This window comes from Bombina bombina, chromosome 6, assembly GCF_027579735.1.
Source record: "Bombina bombina isolate aBomBom1 chromosome 6, aBomBom1.pri, whole genome shotgun sequence".
Taxonomy (NCBI): Eukaryota; Metazoa; Chordata; class Amphibia; order Anura; family Bombinatoridae; genus Bombina; species Bombina bombina.
Window position 1 is genome coordinate 104,968,596 of NC_069504.1, and position 16,795 is coordinate 104,985,390.

The window sequence follows — 16,795 nt, forward strand, 5'->3', positions numbered from 1 at the left end:
GGAGGTGATGATGAAGGTGGCTAGACTCGACAGGTATATAGATAAGAATAGTTAGGTAAAATAATGTAATTTTATATAGCTTCTGCCAGTGATGGGCCACAGAGTAATTTTAGATTGGCCCTAAAGCAGAAGTGTAGGATTTTTTTTCCTGCTACAGAGGAAGCCTACAAGGGCCCTTGATTGCCCAATGCCTTCCTATAAGCACATATTATCTTGCCAACGGGGCTCGTATAACATAGGAACTGGTGTTTTCGCTCACTGGGGAGGCTTCTATAACCTCAATGCAAAGGCAGTCACTTGATTCTGTATCCAAACGTGACAGATTTACTCCTGATTGCTTTATACCCAAATTGGTACAATCGGTATTGTTTCTTGATTGTGTGATATTTTGCTCTTTTAGGATTCGCCTCTGCACAAGCGTTACTGAAAGTGAGGTTACACGAGCCAAGAATCTCCTAAAGACAAACATGCTTCTACAATTGGATGGTATTTTTATGTTTCTTTAACCCTTGTTCTAGAGCTGTTTTTAGTTGTTTGGTATTCACTAAATTTTAACAAACTTTAACTTTTTATATAAAATAACTTCAATTTGCATTAATACTGTAATATAGGAAAATGACACCATATGAACTGTAAAGTGTCATTTTCTATTTATCAGTTCACCTTCTAAAAACACCAAACGTTAGGATTGTACAGCCATATTGTTACCGTTAATACTTGAAAATCAGAAAATAAAATGTGATATTTTTGTCACTGCACCATTTGCAATGTGTGCATTATAAAATATCTGACTATAAAAGTACTGGATACATTTTAAAATGACACAATTCTGATTCCTACAGAGGTGGCTTAACCCATTTTGACAATGTCTGTATGCTGCTACTCCTGTCTAAACTCACCCAGTATAGCAAAAACTATAAATATAAAACAGTTTAACCAAAAATCATTCTATATAGTTTCCCCTAAAATACCATTAGTTGTTACTCTCACCCAGTTCTCCCATTTATTTTGATTTCTGTTCAGAGAAATGTCTGAGCCCTAACAGCAACACAACAGTATGAGGCTATCATTTACCATCAGGTGATCATTATTACTATGACATAATTTGCAATAAAACCTCTTATTTGAGTGGTTAGATCTCACTCTTTCCGATGGGGTTGTATGATATTACTATGGTGAAGGGTATAATAAAGACCCCTTAAATATCGCCAAAATAAAATCAGTGCTGTGAGGTATTTGTAATTGTTAAAACAACCAGCCAAATGTATAGAGGGTCATTTGTTTAAAAGGTGGGAATTGGTATTTTTAAATAAGGATGTTCTGTCAGATGATCACTATTGCATTGGTGATTCACTGGGCAGATGACCCCTGATTTGAGAGTCATTTGCCCTATTGTATTGCTTTTTTCCCCAGGGAACTCGGTTCTGTGGCAATTACCAGCTAGCCTAAAGGGTCCTGAAACCTTATTTGAACCTGTGTAATCCCCCCCTTTCATATGAAGGGTATTGTGTGCCATTTGCTGTCTTTTGGAGATAGGTGTTTCTTGCAGTCACAGCCTCCATATAGTAACTTAGGTGATCACCAATTTTATGGAAATTAGACTTATGACAGTTATGAGATCCAACATTGGAAATAGGAGTGTGTCATAACCCACTGTTTTATGGTTGAATAGGGGATCAGAACGTAATAAAGGTTTGACAGCAGATTGTAATTAACAGGCCTGTATTGTTTTCCCATTTTTATGCAGGGTTAACCTTATAGTCCACAACACTTTGTTCCAAACGTTGTGTAATGTTATTGAAAACTTTAGTCCCAACTCACTGACAATACAAAACATTCTTAACTAATGCTTAGAGGTACAGAAACCCTATTTAACATTTTGCCAATCTTAATGGCTAAATTATAATAAAAATGATCTCTCTTGTAATCAAGGATCAACACCTATCTGTGAGGATATCGGCAGGCAAATGCTATGTTATAATCGCAGAATACCTCTGCCTGAGCTAGAAGCAAGAATTGATGTAAGTCACCTTTCCATAATTACTTATATATTTTTACAAATAACTCCATAATTATTGAATAAATGTAGATATTGTATGTGCTGTTTCCTGTAGTATTTCTGGATATATTTTTGAATAACAATCATTTGTGCTGCTGTTAAAGGAATATGATCATTCTTTCTATCCTGATTCAGATAGAACATATAACAACATTCTAGTTTACTTCTAGAATCAAACTTGATTCATTTTCTTGGTTTGTGTTGTTGAAAGAGCAGACATGCTCTAAGAGATAGCTCAACACGTATCGGATGAGCCATTAACAAGGCATATATATATATATATATATATCTGCAGTAGGGCTGCACGATAAATTGCAGGACTATGTAATTTTTAACCTAGCCCACTATAACGTACAGGAGGGCTCCACTGCGGCCACATGCGGGTAAGGTGCGTGGCAGTGACTTCAATTGCCGTACCGCCATGGTCTAGGTTCTGCTGCGAGGAGTGGGGGCAAACTTGGGGCCGTGATGCCTGGCCCGTTATCTGTAGGACCCCAGTCACATGGCTTGCTTCCAGCGGCTATGCGGGTACAGAGCTGCGCGGGTCACCAGGCTAACGGGGGGGTGCGGGGACACTAACGGTACCGCAGGAACCGCAGAAAGAAGTTGCAGCGCCGGAACTCTATAACGGGCGAAAAATTCACCGCCTGCTGCTCTATTACTTGTTCATGCTCGGCACCGAGCTGGAGAACGAGCTCTGCTACATCTCCTTCCCCTTTTGCATATGGACAACATGTGTAGTGAGGAGCTGCACATTACAACCCACAGTAGCAGCAGTGCTGGTATATTATTCTCTAGGCCTTCCTGCAGCCGCTACTGTGGGCTGTAATTTGTGGCTCCTCACAACATATGTTTTTATTGTGCCTAAATGATTCTACGACGCGGCAGCACTGGGAAGAGGGAAAGATGGTGGGCAGCGGCAAGCTAAAGGGGCTGCAGGATCAGATGTACAAGATGAACTGTCTTGTTGGGGGGGGGTTATTTTGAAGAATTTGCAATTTAAATTGCAATAGTGATATTTCATGGTCAAAATCACTATTTTCATTTTTTCCCATATCGCCCAGCCCTAATCTGCAGCCACCAATCAGCAGCTAGGTCCAGCAATGCACTACTGGGACCTGAGGCTTCCTAAGTATTATTTTCAACAATGCATATTAAGAATATTGTTGGCACATTACATAAATTTTACATTACATTAACTTTTATTTTTTTCTCTCAACTTACTGTTATGTTCTTTGCATTATTTAACCCCTTAGTGACCAGACCACTTTTCAATTTGTTGACCATCTGGGACCAAGGCTATTTTTGCATTTCTGCGATGTTTGTGTTTAACTGTTATTTTCCTCTTACTCATTTACTGTACCCACACATATTATATACCGTTTTTCTCGCCATTAAATGGACTTTCTAAAGATACCATTATTTTCATCATATCTTATAATTTACTATAAAAAAATTATAAAATATTAGGAAAAAATGAAAAAAAACACACTTTTTCTAACTTTGAGCCCCAAAATCTCTAACACATCTACAACCACCATAAAATACCAATGCTAAACAGTTTCTAAATTTTGTCTTGAGTTTAGAAATACCCAATGTTTACATGTTCTTTGCTTTTTTTGCAAGTTATAGGGCAATAAGTACAAGTAGCACTTTGCTATTTCAAAACCATGTTTTTTCAAAATTGGCGATAGTTACATTGTAACACCAATATCTGTCAGGAATCCCTGAATAACCCTTCAAATGTATATATTTTTTAAAAGAAGACAACCTAAGGTATTAAACTTGGGGTATTTTTACTTTTTTCATGCAACCATTTTACCACCAATCTATGCCAAAATTTGGGGGCAAAAAAAAAATAATTAGATTTTTTGACAAATAGTAATTTAAGAATACATTTACTGATAAAATGGTAAGGGTTACTGCCAAATAACACCCTAATATGTCTTTAGTAGCATCTCCTGAGTACAGTGATACCACCCATGTATAGGTGTGTCGGGTTCTCTGGGGGCTAAATGGCCTTATTTTTAGGTAGCGCATTCCAGTTTTTCAACTTTGAATTTTCACATCGGTCATCATGCACCCATGTCCTATTTGGGACATTTCTGAAGCTGGCCAATGGAATTTACCCCCATCAAACCATATATTTTTGAAAAGTAGACACCCTAGGGTATTTCAAATGCTGGTATTTTAACACTTTCCATGCACTAATTCAACCACTTGTCTTTGTCAAACTTTTGGGTAGTCATTTTTTTTGTGTTATTTTTCACACACATTGTACTTTAGGCATATATTCTCAGTCCCTGTTATGTGTTACTGCCAAAAAAAACCTCAATATGTATTCAACAACATCTCCTGAGTACAGTGATACCACCCATGTATAGGTGTGTTGGGTTCTCTGGGGGCTAAAAGGCCTTATTTTTAGGAAGCCCATTCCATTTTTCCACTTTGAATTTTCACATCCCATGCACCCATGTCCTATTTAAGACATTTCTGAAGCCGGCCAATGTAATTTACCTCAATCAAACCATATATTTTTGAAAAGTAGACATCCTAGGGTATTTCAAATGCAGGTATTTTAACACTTTCCATGCACTAATTTAACCACTAGTCTTTGTCAAACTATTGGGCATTCATATTTTTGTGTTATTGTTCACATACATTGTACTTTAGACATGGATTCACAGCTCCTGTTATGTGTTACTACCAAAGAAGACACCAATATGTGGTCACCAACATCTCCTGAGTTCAGTGATACCACCTATGCATAGGTTTGGTGGCTTGTTTGGGGGGTGCAATGCCAAATGTCTGACATGCGTTTGTGATTGTTTTTCACATTTAACATATTTTCTTTGCCTATCGTCTTTTTGGGGGGTCTTTTAACATACCCCAATTTATTTGTTTTCCATGAATGTGCATATATTTGAAAAGTTGACACCCCAAGGTATTGTATATGGTGTGCTTTGATGCCTTTGAAGCAACCGTTTTAGCCCAAAAAATTGGAGAAAGTGTATGGTGGTTATTTTTCAATTTTAACTTTTAAAAACGCATTGCTTTTTGACTATGATTTAGGAGAGACTGTTGTAAGTTATTGCAAAAGAATACTTCAGGTTGTTTTCTGCAAGGCACCCTGAGTACACCTATGCCCCCCATGCATAGGTTTGCCAGGATTTTGGGAAGGTTATGTTACAATTTTATGACTTGTGATTTTAGTTATTAACAATGAGAGTATTTCTTCTGATAGGCCTATCTTTAGTTTGGGGCCTATTGCATTCAAAGTGTATATTTTTTAAATGTTGACACCCCAAGGTATTGTATATGGTGTGCTTTGATGCCTTTGAAGCAACCGTTTTAGCCCAAAAAATTGGAGAAAGTGTATGATGGTAATTTTTCAATTTTCATTTTTACAGACACATTGCTTTTTGACTATGATTTAGGAGAGACTGTTGTAAGTTATTACAAAATCATACTTCAGGTTGTTTTTTGCAAGGCACCCTGAGAACACCTATGTCCCCCATGCATAGGTTTGACAGGGGTTTTGGTTAAAAAAAAAAAAAAAACAGGCCCAATTTTAGAAAAAAAATAGAGTAGTGAAATGTAAAAATCTGGCACAGTAAAAGTAAAAAAAAACAAACAAACCCCATCTAACAGTAAACATAACCAAAAAAATAATAATATATATATAACACCAAATGTATTTATTTTTTTAAAAATTGACCATTGTATGGTACCGCTTGAAGCAGTCCCCAAATGCAGAGTGCAGGCTGTCCAGGGCAATCAGGACAGTGATATATGGTGTCCCTTCTCTTCCCCCTCTTGGTACAGACTCTGCATTTTTTTGTGGTTTCTGCTTTGCGGCAGTAGGGGGGATTTTAAAAATAAAATGAGTAGCCCCAACTCTGCTTTCTCCCATCGCCGCCCGGGGAGCAGGTGCATCATGGTACAAAATCCCAGTAATAATCTGGAGCTGAAACTGTAAAAAAGTTTTTTTAACTCTGGGGTTTGCTTTTTTGAACAACAAAAAAGCGTTGTGGGTTGCAATCTGCATTAGGTAAATTGCAACCTTTTTGTACCAGGCCCTTGTCTTCCGCATAATTAGGTAGGGCTGCAGCAGCTGATCAGCCAGATCAACCCCACCCATATGCCGGTTATAAGACTTGATGCACACTGGCTTCCTTATGATCTCAGCTCTGCCACGTACAGAAACCGCCACCGTCCTCTCTGTGTGGATGGTGGTAAGAAGGTATACATCCTTCTTGTCTCTGTACTTAAGTGCCAACAGCTCCTCTTGGCGCAGAGCTGAGGTCTCCCCCCTTCGTAGCCGGGTGCGTACAAGTTGTCCTGGGAAACCTGCGCGGTTCTTTTTAATTGTACCGCAAGCTACTGTATCAAAGCAATACAGTAGCTTGAACAAAAGGACACTTGTATAAAAATAGTCTAAGTACAAGTGATACCCTTTGTTCATTAGGGGTAATATCAGGTCCCAGGCAATCTTGCCAGTGGTTCCCATATGTTCTGGGCAACCTGGAGGGTCAAGGTGGCTATCCTTTCCCTCATACACCCGGAAGGCCTGAGTATACCCAGTCTCGCTGTCACAGAGCTTATACACCTTTACCCCATATCTGGAGCGTTTGGAAGGAATATACTGCTTGAATCCCAGCCTTCCCTTATACTTCATTAGGGATTCATCAACGCATATATTCCTTCCAGGTGTATAAGCCTCTGCAAACCTGGCAGAAAAGTGGGTTATCAGGGGGCGGATTTTATACAGCCTGTCAAATTGGGGATGCTCCCTAGGGGGGCACAGGCTGTTGTCGCTGAAGTGCATGAAATGCAGAATCATTTCATACCTCTTCCTCGACATAGTCTGGGAGAAAATGGGGGTAGAGCAGATGGGGCTACTACTCCAGTAGGAGCGAATGGAGGGTTTCTTTATGATGCCCATCAGCATAGTCAATGCCCAGAATTTTTTGAATTCTGGCACATTGATGGGGGCCCATTGCTGCTTTGCCAAATATGTTCCAGGCTTTGCAGCACGGAACTGATGGGCATATAAATTAGTTTGGGCGACAATGTTCCCCAATATATCATCGCCCAGAAACACTTCCAGAAACTGCTGGGGGCTAAAACCTGCCACATCTATATTTATGCCAGCATTTGCTGTGAAGGGTGGGATATCTGGCCTCTGGAGATGAGGCGTTACCCACTCTTCAGCAGCAATGGCAGCAACACGCCTCCTTCTGGCAGGGGGGCTAGCAGCCACAGATACATCACTATCAGTTGAGACTGCATCTAGTGATGTATCTGAGCACATGGCAGGGTCAAAATTGGGGTCTGAGTCAGAAATAGAGGCATCTGACTTTGACGCAAGGATGGCATACGCCTCCTCAGCACTATATCTTTTCTGTGTCATTTTTGTATCTGTCACAGAAAACAATTACTAAAAAAAATTAAATTAACTAAATTAATTAACTAAATTAACTAGCAAAAAAGTACAGCTATGCTACTGCCAGTGATTTATAGCGATCACTGGCAAGCTAGGGGTTAATGGCTCTGAAAATTAAATTAATTAAATGTTTCTGAAAAGAGCCTTTGGGTTTCTAAAAAATTACAACAAAATTAACCCCTAAAAAAATGCACAGACAGCAAAAAAGTACAGCTATGCAACTGCCAGTGATTTATAGCGATCACTGGCAAGCTAGGGGTTAATGGCTCTGAAAATGAAATGAAATTAACTAAATTAATTAACTAAATTAACTAGCAAAAAAGTACAGTTATGCTACTGCCAGTGATTTATAGCGATCACTGGCAAGCTAGGGGTTAATGGCTCTTTAAATTAAATTAACTAAATGTTTCTGAAAAGAGCCTTTGGGTTTTTAAAAAATTACAACAAAATTAACCCCTAATAAAATGCACAGACAGCAAAAAAGTACAGCTATGCAACTGCCAGTGATTTATAGCGATCACTGGCAAGCTAGGGGTTAATGGCTCTGAAAATTAAATTAACTAAATGTTTCTGAAAAGAGCCTTTGGGTTTTTAAAAAATTACAACAACAAAATTAACCCCTAAAAAAATGCACAGACAGCAAAATGCAAATCAATGTGATTTATAGCGATCACTGGCAAGCTAGGGGTTAATGGCTCTGAAAAGAGCCTTTGGTTCTATATTTTTTAACAAATAAAAGAAATAAATCTCTCTCTCTCTCCAACAAAATGGCAAGTGAGGAGAGGGAGGGAGATCCACACTGATCAGTCAATATTTACAAATATTGACATGATCAGACAAATGGGGTATTTTATTATTATTTTTTCTTTCATGTAATTAGCAAGAGTCCATGAGCTAGTGACATATGGGATATACATTCCTACCAGGAGGGGCAAAGTTTCCCAAACCTTAAAATGCCTATAAATACACCCCTCACCACACCCACAATTCAGTTTTACAAACTTTGCCTCCGATGGAGGTGGTGAAGTAAGTTTGTGCTAGATTCTACGTTGATATGCGCTCCGCAGCAAGTTGGAGCCCGGTTTTCCTCTCAGCGTGCAGTGAATGTCAGAGGGATGTGAGGAGAGTATTGCCTATTTGAATGCAGTGATCTCCTTCTACGGGGTCTATTTCATAGGTTCTCTGTTATCGGTCGTAGAGATTCATCTCTTACCTCCCTTTTCAGATCGACGATATACTCTTATATATACCATTACCTCTGCTGATTCTCGTTTCAGTACTGGTTTGGCTTTCTACAAACATGTAGATGAGTGTCCTGGGGTAAGTAAATCTTATTTTCTGTGACACTCTAAGCTATGGTTGGGCACTTTGTTTATAAAGTTCTAAATATATGTATTCAAACATTTATTTGCCTTGACTCAGAATGTTCAACTTTCCTTATTTTTCAGACAGTCAGTTTCATATTTGGGATAATGCATTTGAATTAATCATTTTTTCTTACCTTCAAAAAACAGAATTTATGTTTACCTGATAAATTTCTTTCTCCAACGGTGTGTCCGGTCCACGGCGTCATCCTTACTTGTGGGATATTCTCTTCCCCAACAGGAAATGGCAAAGAGCCCAGCAAAGCTGGTCACATGATCCCTCCTAGGCTCCGCCTACCCCAGTCATTCGACCGACGTTAAGGAGGAATATTTGCATAGGAGAAACCATATGGTACCGTGGTGACTGTAGTTAAAGAAAATAAAATATCAGACCTGATTAAAAAAACCAGGGCGGGCCGTGGACCGGACACACCGTTGGAGAAAGAAATTTATCAGGTAAACATAAATTCTGTTTTCTCCAACATAGGTGTGTCCGGTCCACGGCGTCATCCTTACTTGTGGGAACCAATACCAAAGCTTTAGGACACGGATGAAGGGAGGGAGCAAATCAGGTCACCTAAATGGAAGGCACCACGGCTTGCAAAACCTTTCTCCCAAAAATAGCCTCAGAAGAAGCAAAAGTATCAAACTTGTAAAATTTGGTAAAAGTGTGCAGTGAAGACCAAGTCGCTGCCCTACATATCTGATCAACAGAAGCCTCGTTCTTGAAGACCCATGTGGAAGCCACAGCCCTAGTGGAATGAGCTGTGATTCTTTCGGGAGGCTGCCGTCCGGCAGTCTCGTAAGCCAATCTGATGATGCTTTTAATCCAAAAAGAGAGAGAGGTAGAAGTTGCTTTTTGACCTCTCCTTTTACCTGAATAAACAACAAACAAGGAAGATGTTTGTCTAAAATCCTTTGTAGCATCTAAATAGAATTTTAGAGCGCGAACAACATCCAAATTGTGCAACAAACGTTCCTTCTTTGAAACTGGTTTTGGACACAGAGAAGGTACGATAATCTCCTGGTTAATGTTTTTGTTAGAAACAACTTTTGGAAGAAAACCAGGTTTAGTACGTAAAACCACCTTATCTGCATGGAACACCAGATAAGGAGGAGAACACTGCAGAGCAGATAATTCTGAGACTCTTCTAGCAGAAGAAATCGCAACTAAAAACAAAACTTTCCAAGATAATAACTTAATATCAACGGAATGTAAGGGTTCAAACGGAACCCCCTGAAGAACTGAAAGAACTAAATTGAGACTCCAAGGAGGAGTCAAAGGTTTGTAAACAGGCTTGATTCTAACCAGAGCCTGAACAAAGGCTTGAACATCTGGCACAGCTGCCAGCTTTTTGTGAAGTAATACCGACAAGGCAGAAATCTGTCCCTTCAGGGAACTTGCAGATAATCCTTTTTCCAATCCTTCTTGAAGGAAGGATAGAATCCTAGGAATCTTAACCTTGTCCCAAGGGAATCCTTTAGATTCACACCAACAGATATATTTTTTCCAAATTTTGTGGTAAATCTTTCTAGTCACAGGCTTTCTGGCCTGAACAAGAGTATCGATAACAGAATCTGAGAATCCTCGCTTCGATAAAATCAAGCGTTCAATCTCCAAGCAGTCAGCTGGAGTGAAACCAGATTCGGATGTTCGAACGGACCCTGAACAAGAAGGTCTCGTCTCAAAGGTAGCTTCCAAGGTGGAGCCGATGACATATTCACCAGATCTGCATACCAAGTCCTGCGTGGCCACGCAGGAGCTATCAAGATCACCGACGCCCTCTCCTGCTTGATCCTGGCTATCAGCCTGGGGATGAGAGGAAATGGCGGGAACACATAAGCTAGTTTGAAGGTCCAAGGTGCTACTAGTGCATCCACTAGAGCCGCCTTGGGATCCCTGGATCTGGCCCCGTAGCAAGGAACTTTGAAGTTCTGACGAGAGGCCATCAGATCCATGTCTGGAATGCCCCACAGGTGAGTGACTTGGGCAAAGATTTCCGGATGGAGTTCCCACTCCCCCGGATGCAATGTCTGCCGACTCAGAAAATCCGCTTCCCAATTTTCCACTCCTGGGAATAATTTTGGTTACTTCTTCCATCGCTAGGGAACTCCTTGTTCCCCCCTGATGGTTGATGTACGCAACAGTCGTCATGTTGTCTGATTGAAACCGTATGAACCTGGTCCTCGCAAGCTGGGGCCAGGCCTGGAGAGCATTGAATATCGCTCTCAGTTCCAGAATATTTATCGGTAGAAGAGATTCTTCCCGAGACCAAAGACCCTGAGCTTTCAGGGATCCCCAGACCGCGCCCCAGCCTATCAGACTGGCGTCGGTCGTGACAATGACCCACTCTGGTCTGTGGAACATCATCCCTTGAGACAGATTGTCCAGGGACAGCCACCAACGGAGTGAGTCTCTGGTCCTCTGATTTACTTGTATCTTCGGAGACAAGTCTGTATAGTCCCCATTCCACTGACTGAGCATGCACAGTTGTAATGGTCTTAGATGAATGCGCGCAAAAGGAACTATGTCCATCGCCGCCACCATCAACCCGATCACTTCCATGCACTGAGCTATGGAAGGAAGAGGAACGGAATGAAGTATCCGACAAGAGTCCAGAAGCTTTGTTTTTCTGGCCTCTGTTAGAAAGATCCTCATTTCTAAGGAGTCTATAATTGTTCCCAAGAAGGGAACCCTTGTTGACGGGGATAGAGAACTCTTTTCCACGTTCACTTTCCAGCCGTGAGATCTGAGAAAGGCCAGGACAATGTCCGTGTGAGCCTTTGCTTGAGGAAGGGACGACGCTTGAATCAGAATGTCGTCCAGGTAAGGTACTACTGCAATGCCCCTTGGTCTTAGCACCGCTAGAAGGGACCCTAGTACCTTTGTGAAAATCCTTGGAGCAGTGGCTAATCCGAAAGGAAGCGCCACGAACTGGTAATGTTTGTCCAGGAATGCAAACCTTAGGAACCGATGATGTTCCTTGTGGATAGGAATATGTAGATACGCATCCTTTAAATCCACCGTGGTCATAAATTGACCTTCCTGGATGGAAGGAAGGATAGTTCGAATGGTTTCCATCTTGAACGATGGGACCTTGAGAAATTTGTTTAAGATCTTGAGATCTAGGATTGGTCTGAACGTTCCCTCTTTTTTGGGAACTATGAACAGATTGGAGTAGAACCCCATCCCTTGTTCTCTTAATGGAACAGGATGAATCACTCCCATTCTTAACAGGTCTTCTACACAATGTAAGAACGCCTGTCTTTTTATGTGGTCTGAAGACAACTGCGACCTGTGGAACCTCCCCCTTGGGGGAAGTCCCTTGAATTCCAGAAGATAACCCTGGGAGACTATTTCTAGCGCCCAAGGATCCAGAACATCTCTTGCCCAAGCCTGAGCGAAGAGAGAGAGTCTGCCCCCCACCAGATCCGGTCCCGGATCGGGGGCCAATATTTCATGCTGTCTTGGTAGCAGTGGCAGGTTTCTTGGCCTGCTTTCCCTTGTTCCAGCCTTGCATTGGTCTCCAAGCTGGCTTGGCCTGAGAAGTATTACCCTCTTGCTTAGAGGACGTAGCACCTTGGGCTGGTCCGTTTTTACGAAAGGGACGAAAATTAGGTCTATTTTTTGCCTTGAAAGGCCGATCCTGAGGAAGGGCGTGGCCCTTACCCCCAGTGATATCAGAGATAATCTCTTTCAAGTCAGGACCAAACAGCGTTTTCCCCTTGAAAGGAATGTTTAGTAGCTTGTTCTTGGAAGACGCATCAGCCGACCAAGATTTCAACCAAAGCGCTCTGCGCGCCACAATAGCAAACCCAGAGTTCTTAGCCGCTAACTTAGCCAATTGCAAAGAGGCGTCTAGAGTGAAAGAATTAGCCAATTTGAGAGCATTGATTCTGTCCATAATCTCCTCATAAGGAGGAGAGTCACTATCGAGCACCTTAAGCAGTTCATCAAACCAGAAATATGCGGCTGTAGTGACAGGGACAATGCATGAAATGGGTTGTAGAAGGTAACCCTGCTGAACAAACATCTTTTTAAGCAAACCTTCTAATTTTTTATCCATAGGATCTTTGAAAGCACAACTATCCTCTATGGGAATAGTGGTGCGTTTGTTTAAAGTAGAAACCGCTCCCTCGACCTTGGGGACTGACTGCCATAAGTCCTTTCTGGGGTCGACCATAGGAAACAATTTTTTAAATATGGGGGGAGGGACGAAAGGAATACCGGGCCTTTCCCATTCTTTATTAACAATGTCCGCCACCCGCTTGGGTATAGGAAAAGCTTCTGGGAGCCCCGGCACCTCTAGGAACTTGTCCATTTTACATAGTTTCTCTGGGATGACTAAATTTTCACAATCATCCAGAGTGGATAATACCTCCTTAAGCAAAATGCGGAGATCTTCCAATTTAAATTTAAATGTAATCACATCAGATTCAGCCTGCTGAGAAATGTTCCCTAAATCAGTAATTTCTCCCTCAGACAAAACCTCCCTGGCCCCCTCAGATTGGGTTAGGGGCCCTTCAGAGATATTAATATCAGCGTCGTCATGCTCTTCAGTAACTAAAACAGAGCAGCCACGCTTACGCTGACAAGGGTTCATTTTGGCTAAAATGTTTTTGACAGAATTATCCATTACAGCCGTTAATTGTTGCATAGTAAGGAGTATTGGCGCGCTAGATGTACTAGGGGCCTCCTGAGTGGGCAAGACTCGTGTAGACGAAGGAGGGAATGATGCAGTACCATGCTTACTCCCCTCACTTGAGGAATCATCTTGGGCATCATTGTCATTATCACATAAATCACATTTATTTAAATGAATAGGAATTCTGGCTTCCCCACATTCAGAACACAGTCTATCTGGTAGTTCAGACATGTTAAACAGGCATAAACTTGATCAGAAAGTACAAAAAACGTTTTAAAATAAAACCGTTACTGTCACTTTAAATTTTAAACTGAACACACTTTATTACTGCAATTGCGAAAAAACATGAAGGAATTGTTCAAAATTCACCAAATTTTCACCACAGCGTCTTAAAGCCTTGAAAATATTGCACACCAATTTTGGAAGCTTTAACCCTTAAAATAACGGAACCGGAGCCGTTTTAAGCTTTAAACCCCTTTACAGTCCCTGGTATCTGCTTTGCTGAGACCCAACCAAACCCAAAGGGGAATACGATACCAAATGACGCCTTCAGAAGTCTTTTATAAGTATCAGAGCTCCTCTCACATGCGACTGCATGCCATGCCTCTCAAAAACAAGTGCGCAACACCGGCGCGAAAATGAGACTCTGCCTATGCTTTGGGAAAGCCCCTAAAGAATAAGGTGTCTAAAACAGTGCCTGCCGATATTATTAAATCAAAATACCCAGAATAAATGATTCCACAAGGCTAAATAAGTGTTAATATCAATCGATTTAGCCCAAAAAAAGTCTACAGTTTAAATAAGCCCTTGTGAAGCCCTTATTTACAATCGTAATAAACATGGCTTACCGGATCCCATAGGGAAAATGACAGCTTCCAGCATTACATCGTCTTGTTAGAATGTGTCATACCTCAAGCAGCAAGGGACTGCAAACTGTTCCCCCAACTGAAGTTAATTGCTCTCAACAGTCCTGTGTGGAACAGCCATGGATTTTAGTTACGGTTGCTAAAATCATTTTCCTCATACAAACAGAATTCTTCATCTCTTTTCTGTTTCTGAGTAAATAGTACGTACCAGCACTATTTGAAAATAACAAACTCTTGATTGAATAATGAAAAACTACAGTTAAACACTAAAAAACTCTAAGCCATCTCCGTGGAGATGTTGCCTGTACAACGGCAAAGAGAATGACTGGGGTAGGCGGAGCCTAGGAGGGATCATGTGACCAGCTTTGCTGGGCTCTTTGCCATTTCCTGTTGGGGAAGAGAATATCCCACAAGTAAGGATGACGCCGTGGACCGGACACACCTATGTTGGAGAAATTTGACTCTTTTTTCCCTGTGGGCTGTTAGGCTCGCGGGGGCTGAAAATGCTTCATTTTATTGCGTCATTCTTGGCGCGGACAAAAATGTCGGCGTTCCGGATGTGGCGTCATTTTTGGTGCCAAAAGCATTTAGGCGCCAAATAATGTGGGCGTCTGATTTGGCGCTAAAAAATATGGGCGTCGCTTTTGTCTCCACATTATTTTAGTCTCATTTTTTCATTGCTTCTGGTTGCTAGAAGCTTGTTCTTTGGCATTTTTTCCCCATTCCTGAAACTGTCATTTAAGGAATTTGATCAATTTTGCTTTATATGTTGTTTTTTCTCTTACATATTGCAAGATGTCTCACGTTGCATCTGAGTCAGAAGATACTACAGGAAAATCGCTGTCTAGTGCTGGAGCTACCAAGCTAAGTGTATCTGCTATAATTTTTGGTATCTGTTTCTCCAGCTGTTGTTTGTATTGCATGTCATGACAAACTTATTAATGCAGATAAAATTTCCTTTAGTACTGTTACATTACCTGTTGCTGTTCCGTCAACATCTAATTTTCAGAGTGTTCCTGATAAACATAAGAGATTTTATTTTTTTTAAATCCATTAAGAAGGCTATGTCTGTTATTTCTCCTTCTAGTTTACATAAGTCTTTTAAAACTTCTCTTTTTTCAGATGAATTTTTAAATTAACATCATCATTCTGATACTGATAAATCTTTGTATTTGTTCAAGATGGAATTTATTCGTTCTTTATTTAAAGAAGTATTAATTGCATTAGAAATAGAGGATTCTGGTCCTCTTGATACTAAATCTAAACGTTTAAATAAGGTTTTTAAATCTCCTGTAGTTATTCCAGAAGTGTTTAATCTCCCTGATGCTATTTCTGAAGTAATTTCCAGGGAATGGAATAATTTGGGTAATTCTTTTACTCCTTCTAAACGTTTAAGCAATTATATCCTGTGCCATCTGACAGATTAGAGTTTTTATGGGACAAAATCCCTAAGGTTATGGGGCTGTCTCTACTCCTGCTAAATGTACTACTATTCTTACGGCAGATAGTACTTTATTTAAGGGAAATTGAATCCTTTCTAAGAAAAGCTTACTTATGTTCAGGTAATCTTCTTAGACCTGCTATATTTTTAGCGGATGTTGCTGCAGCTTCAACTTTTTGGTTAGAAGCTTTAGCGCAACAAGTAACAGATCATAATTTTATAGCATTATTATTATTCTATAACATGCTAATAATTTTATTGGTGATACCATCTTTTGATATCATTAGAGTTGATGTCAGGTATATGTCTCTAGCTATTTTAGCTAGAAAAGCTTTATGGATTAAACTTGGAATGCTGATATGTCTTCTAAGTCAACTTTGCTTTCCCTTTCTTTCCAGGGTTATAAATTATTATTTCAATTGTTTCTGGAAGGAAGGGAACTTTTTTACCAAAGGATAAAAAAATCTAAGGTAAATTTAGGTCTAATCTTTTTTGTTCCTTTCCTCACAACAAGGATCAAAAGCCTGATCCTTCATCCTCAGGAGCGGTATCAGTTTGGAAACTATTTCCAGTTTGGAATATATCCAAGCCTTATAGAAATCTATAGCCAGCTCCTAAGTACCCATGAAGGTGCGGCCCTTATTCCAGCTCAGCTGGTATGGGGCAGATTACGTTTTCTTCAAAGAAATTTGGATCAATTCCGTTCTCAATCTCTGGTTTCAGAACATTGTTTCAGAAAGGTACAGAATTGGCTTCAGTTAAGGCCTCCTGCTAAGAGATTTTTTTCTTTCCCGTGTCCCAGTTAACACAGCAAAGGCTCAGCATTTCTGAAATGTGTTTCAGATCTAGAGTTGGCTGGAGTAATTATGCCAGTTCCAGTTCTGGAACAGGGGCTGGGGTTTTATTTTATCTCTTCATTGTACCAAGAAGGTCAATTCCTTCAGACCAGTTCCGGATCTATCAATATTGAATC

At 40.5% G+C, this 16,795-nt stretch overlaps 1 protein-coding gene across 1 annotated transcript in view; it reads left to right on the top strand.

The window, feature by feature from the left end:
• PMPCB (peptidase, mitochondrial processing subunit beta) overlaps positions 1 to 16,795 on the top strand; it is a 51,410-nt gene that overhangs the window by 21,932 nt on the left and 12,683 nt on the right. The window contains exons 10-11 of the mRNA XM_053716541.1: positions 401 to 486; positions 1,933 to 2,021. Of these exons, the coding sequence (XP_053572516.1) occupies positions 401 to 486; positions 1,933 to 2,021 (175 nt within the window). The remainder of the gene's footprint in view (positions 1 to 400; positions 487 to 1,932; positions 2,022 to 16,795) is intronic.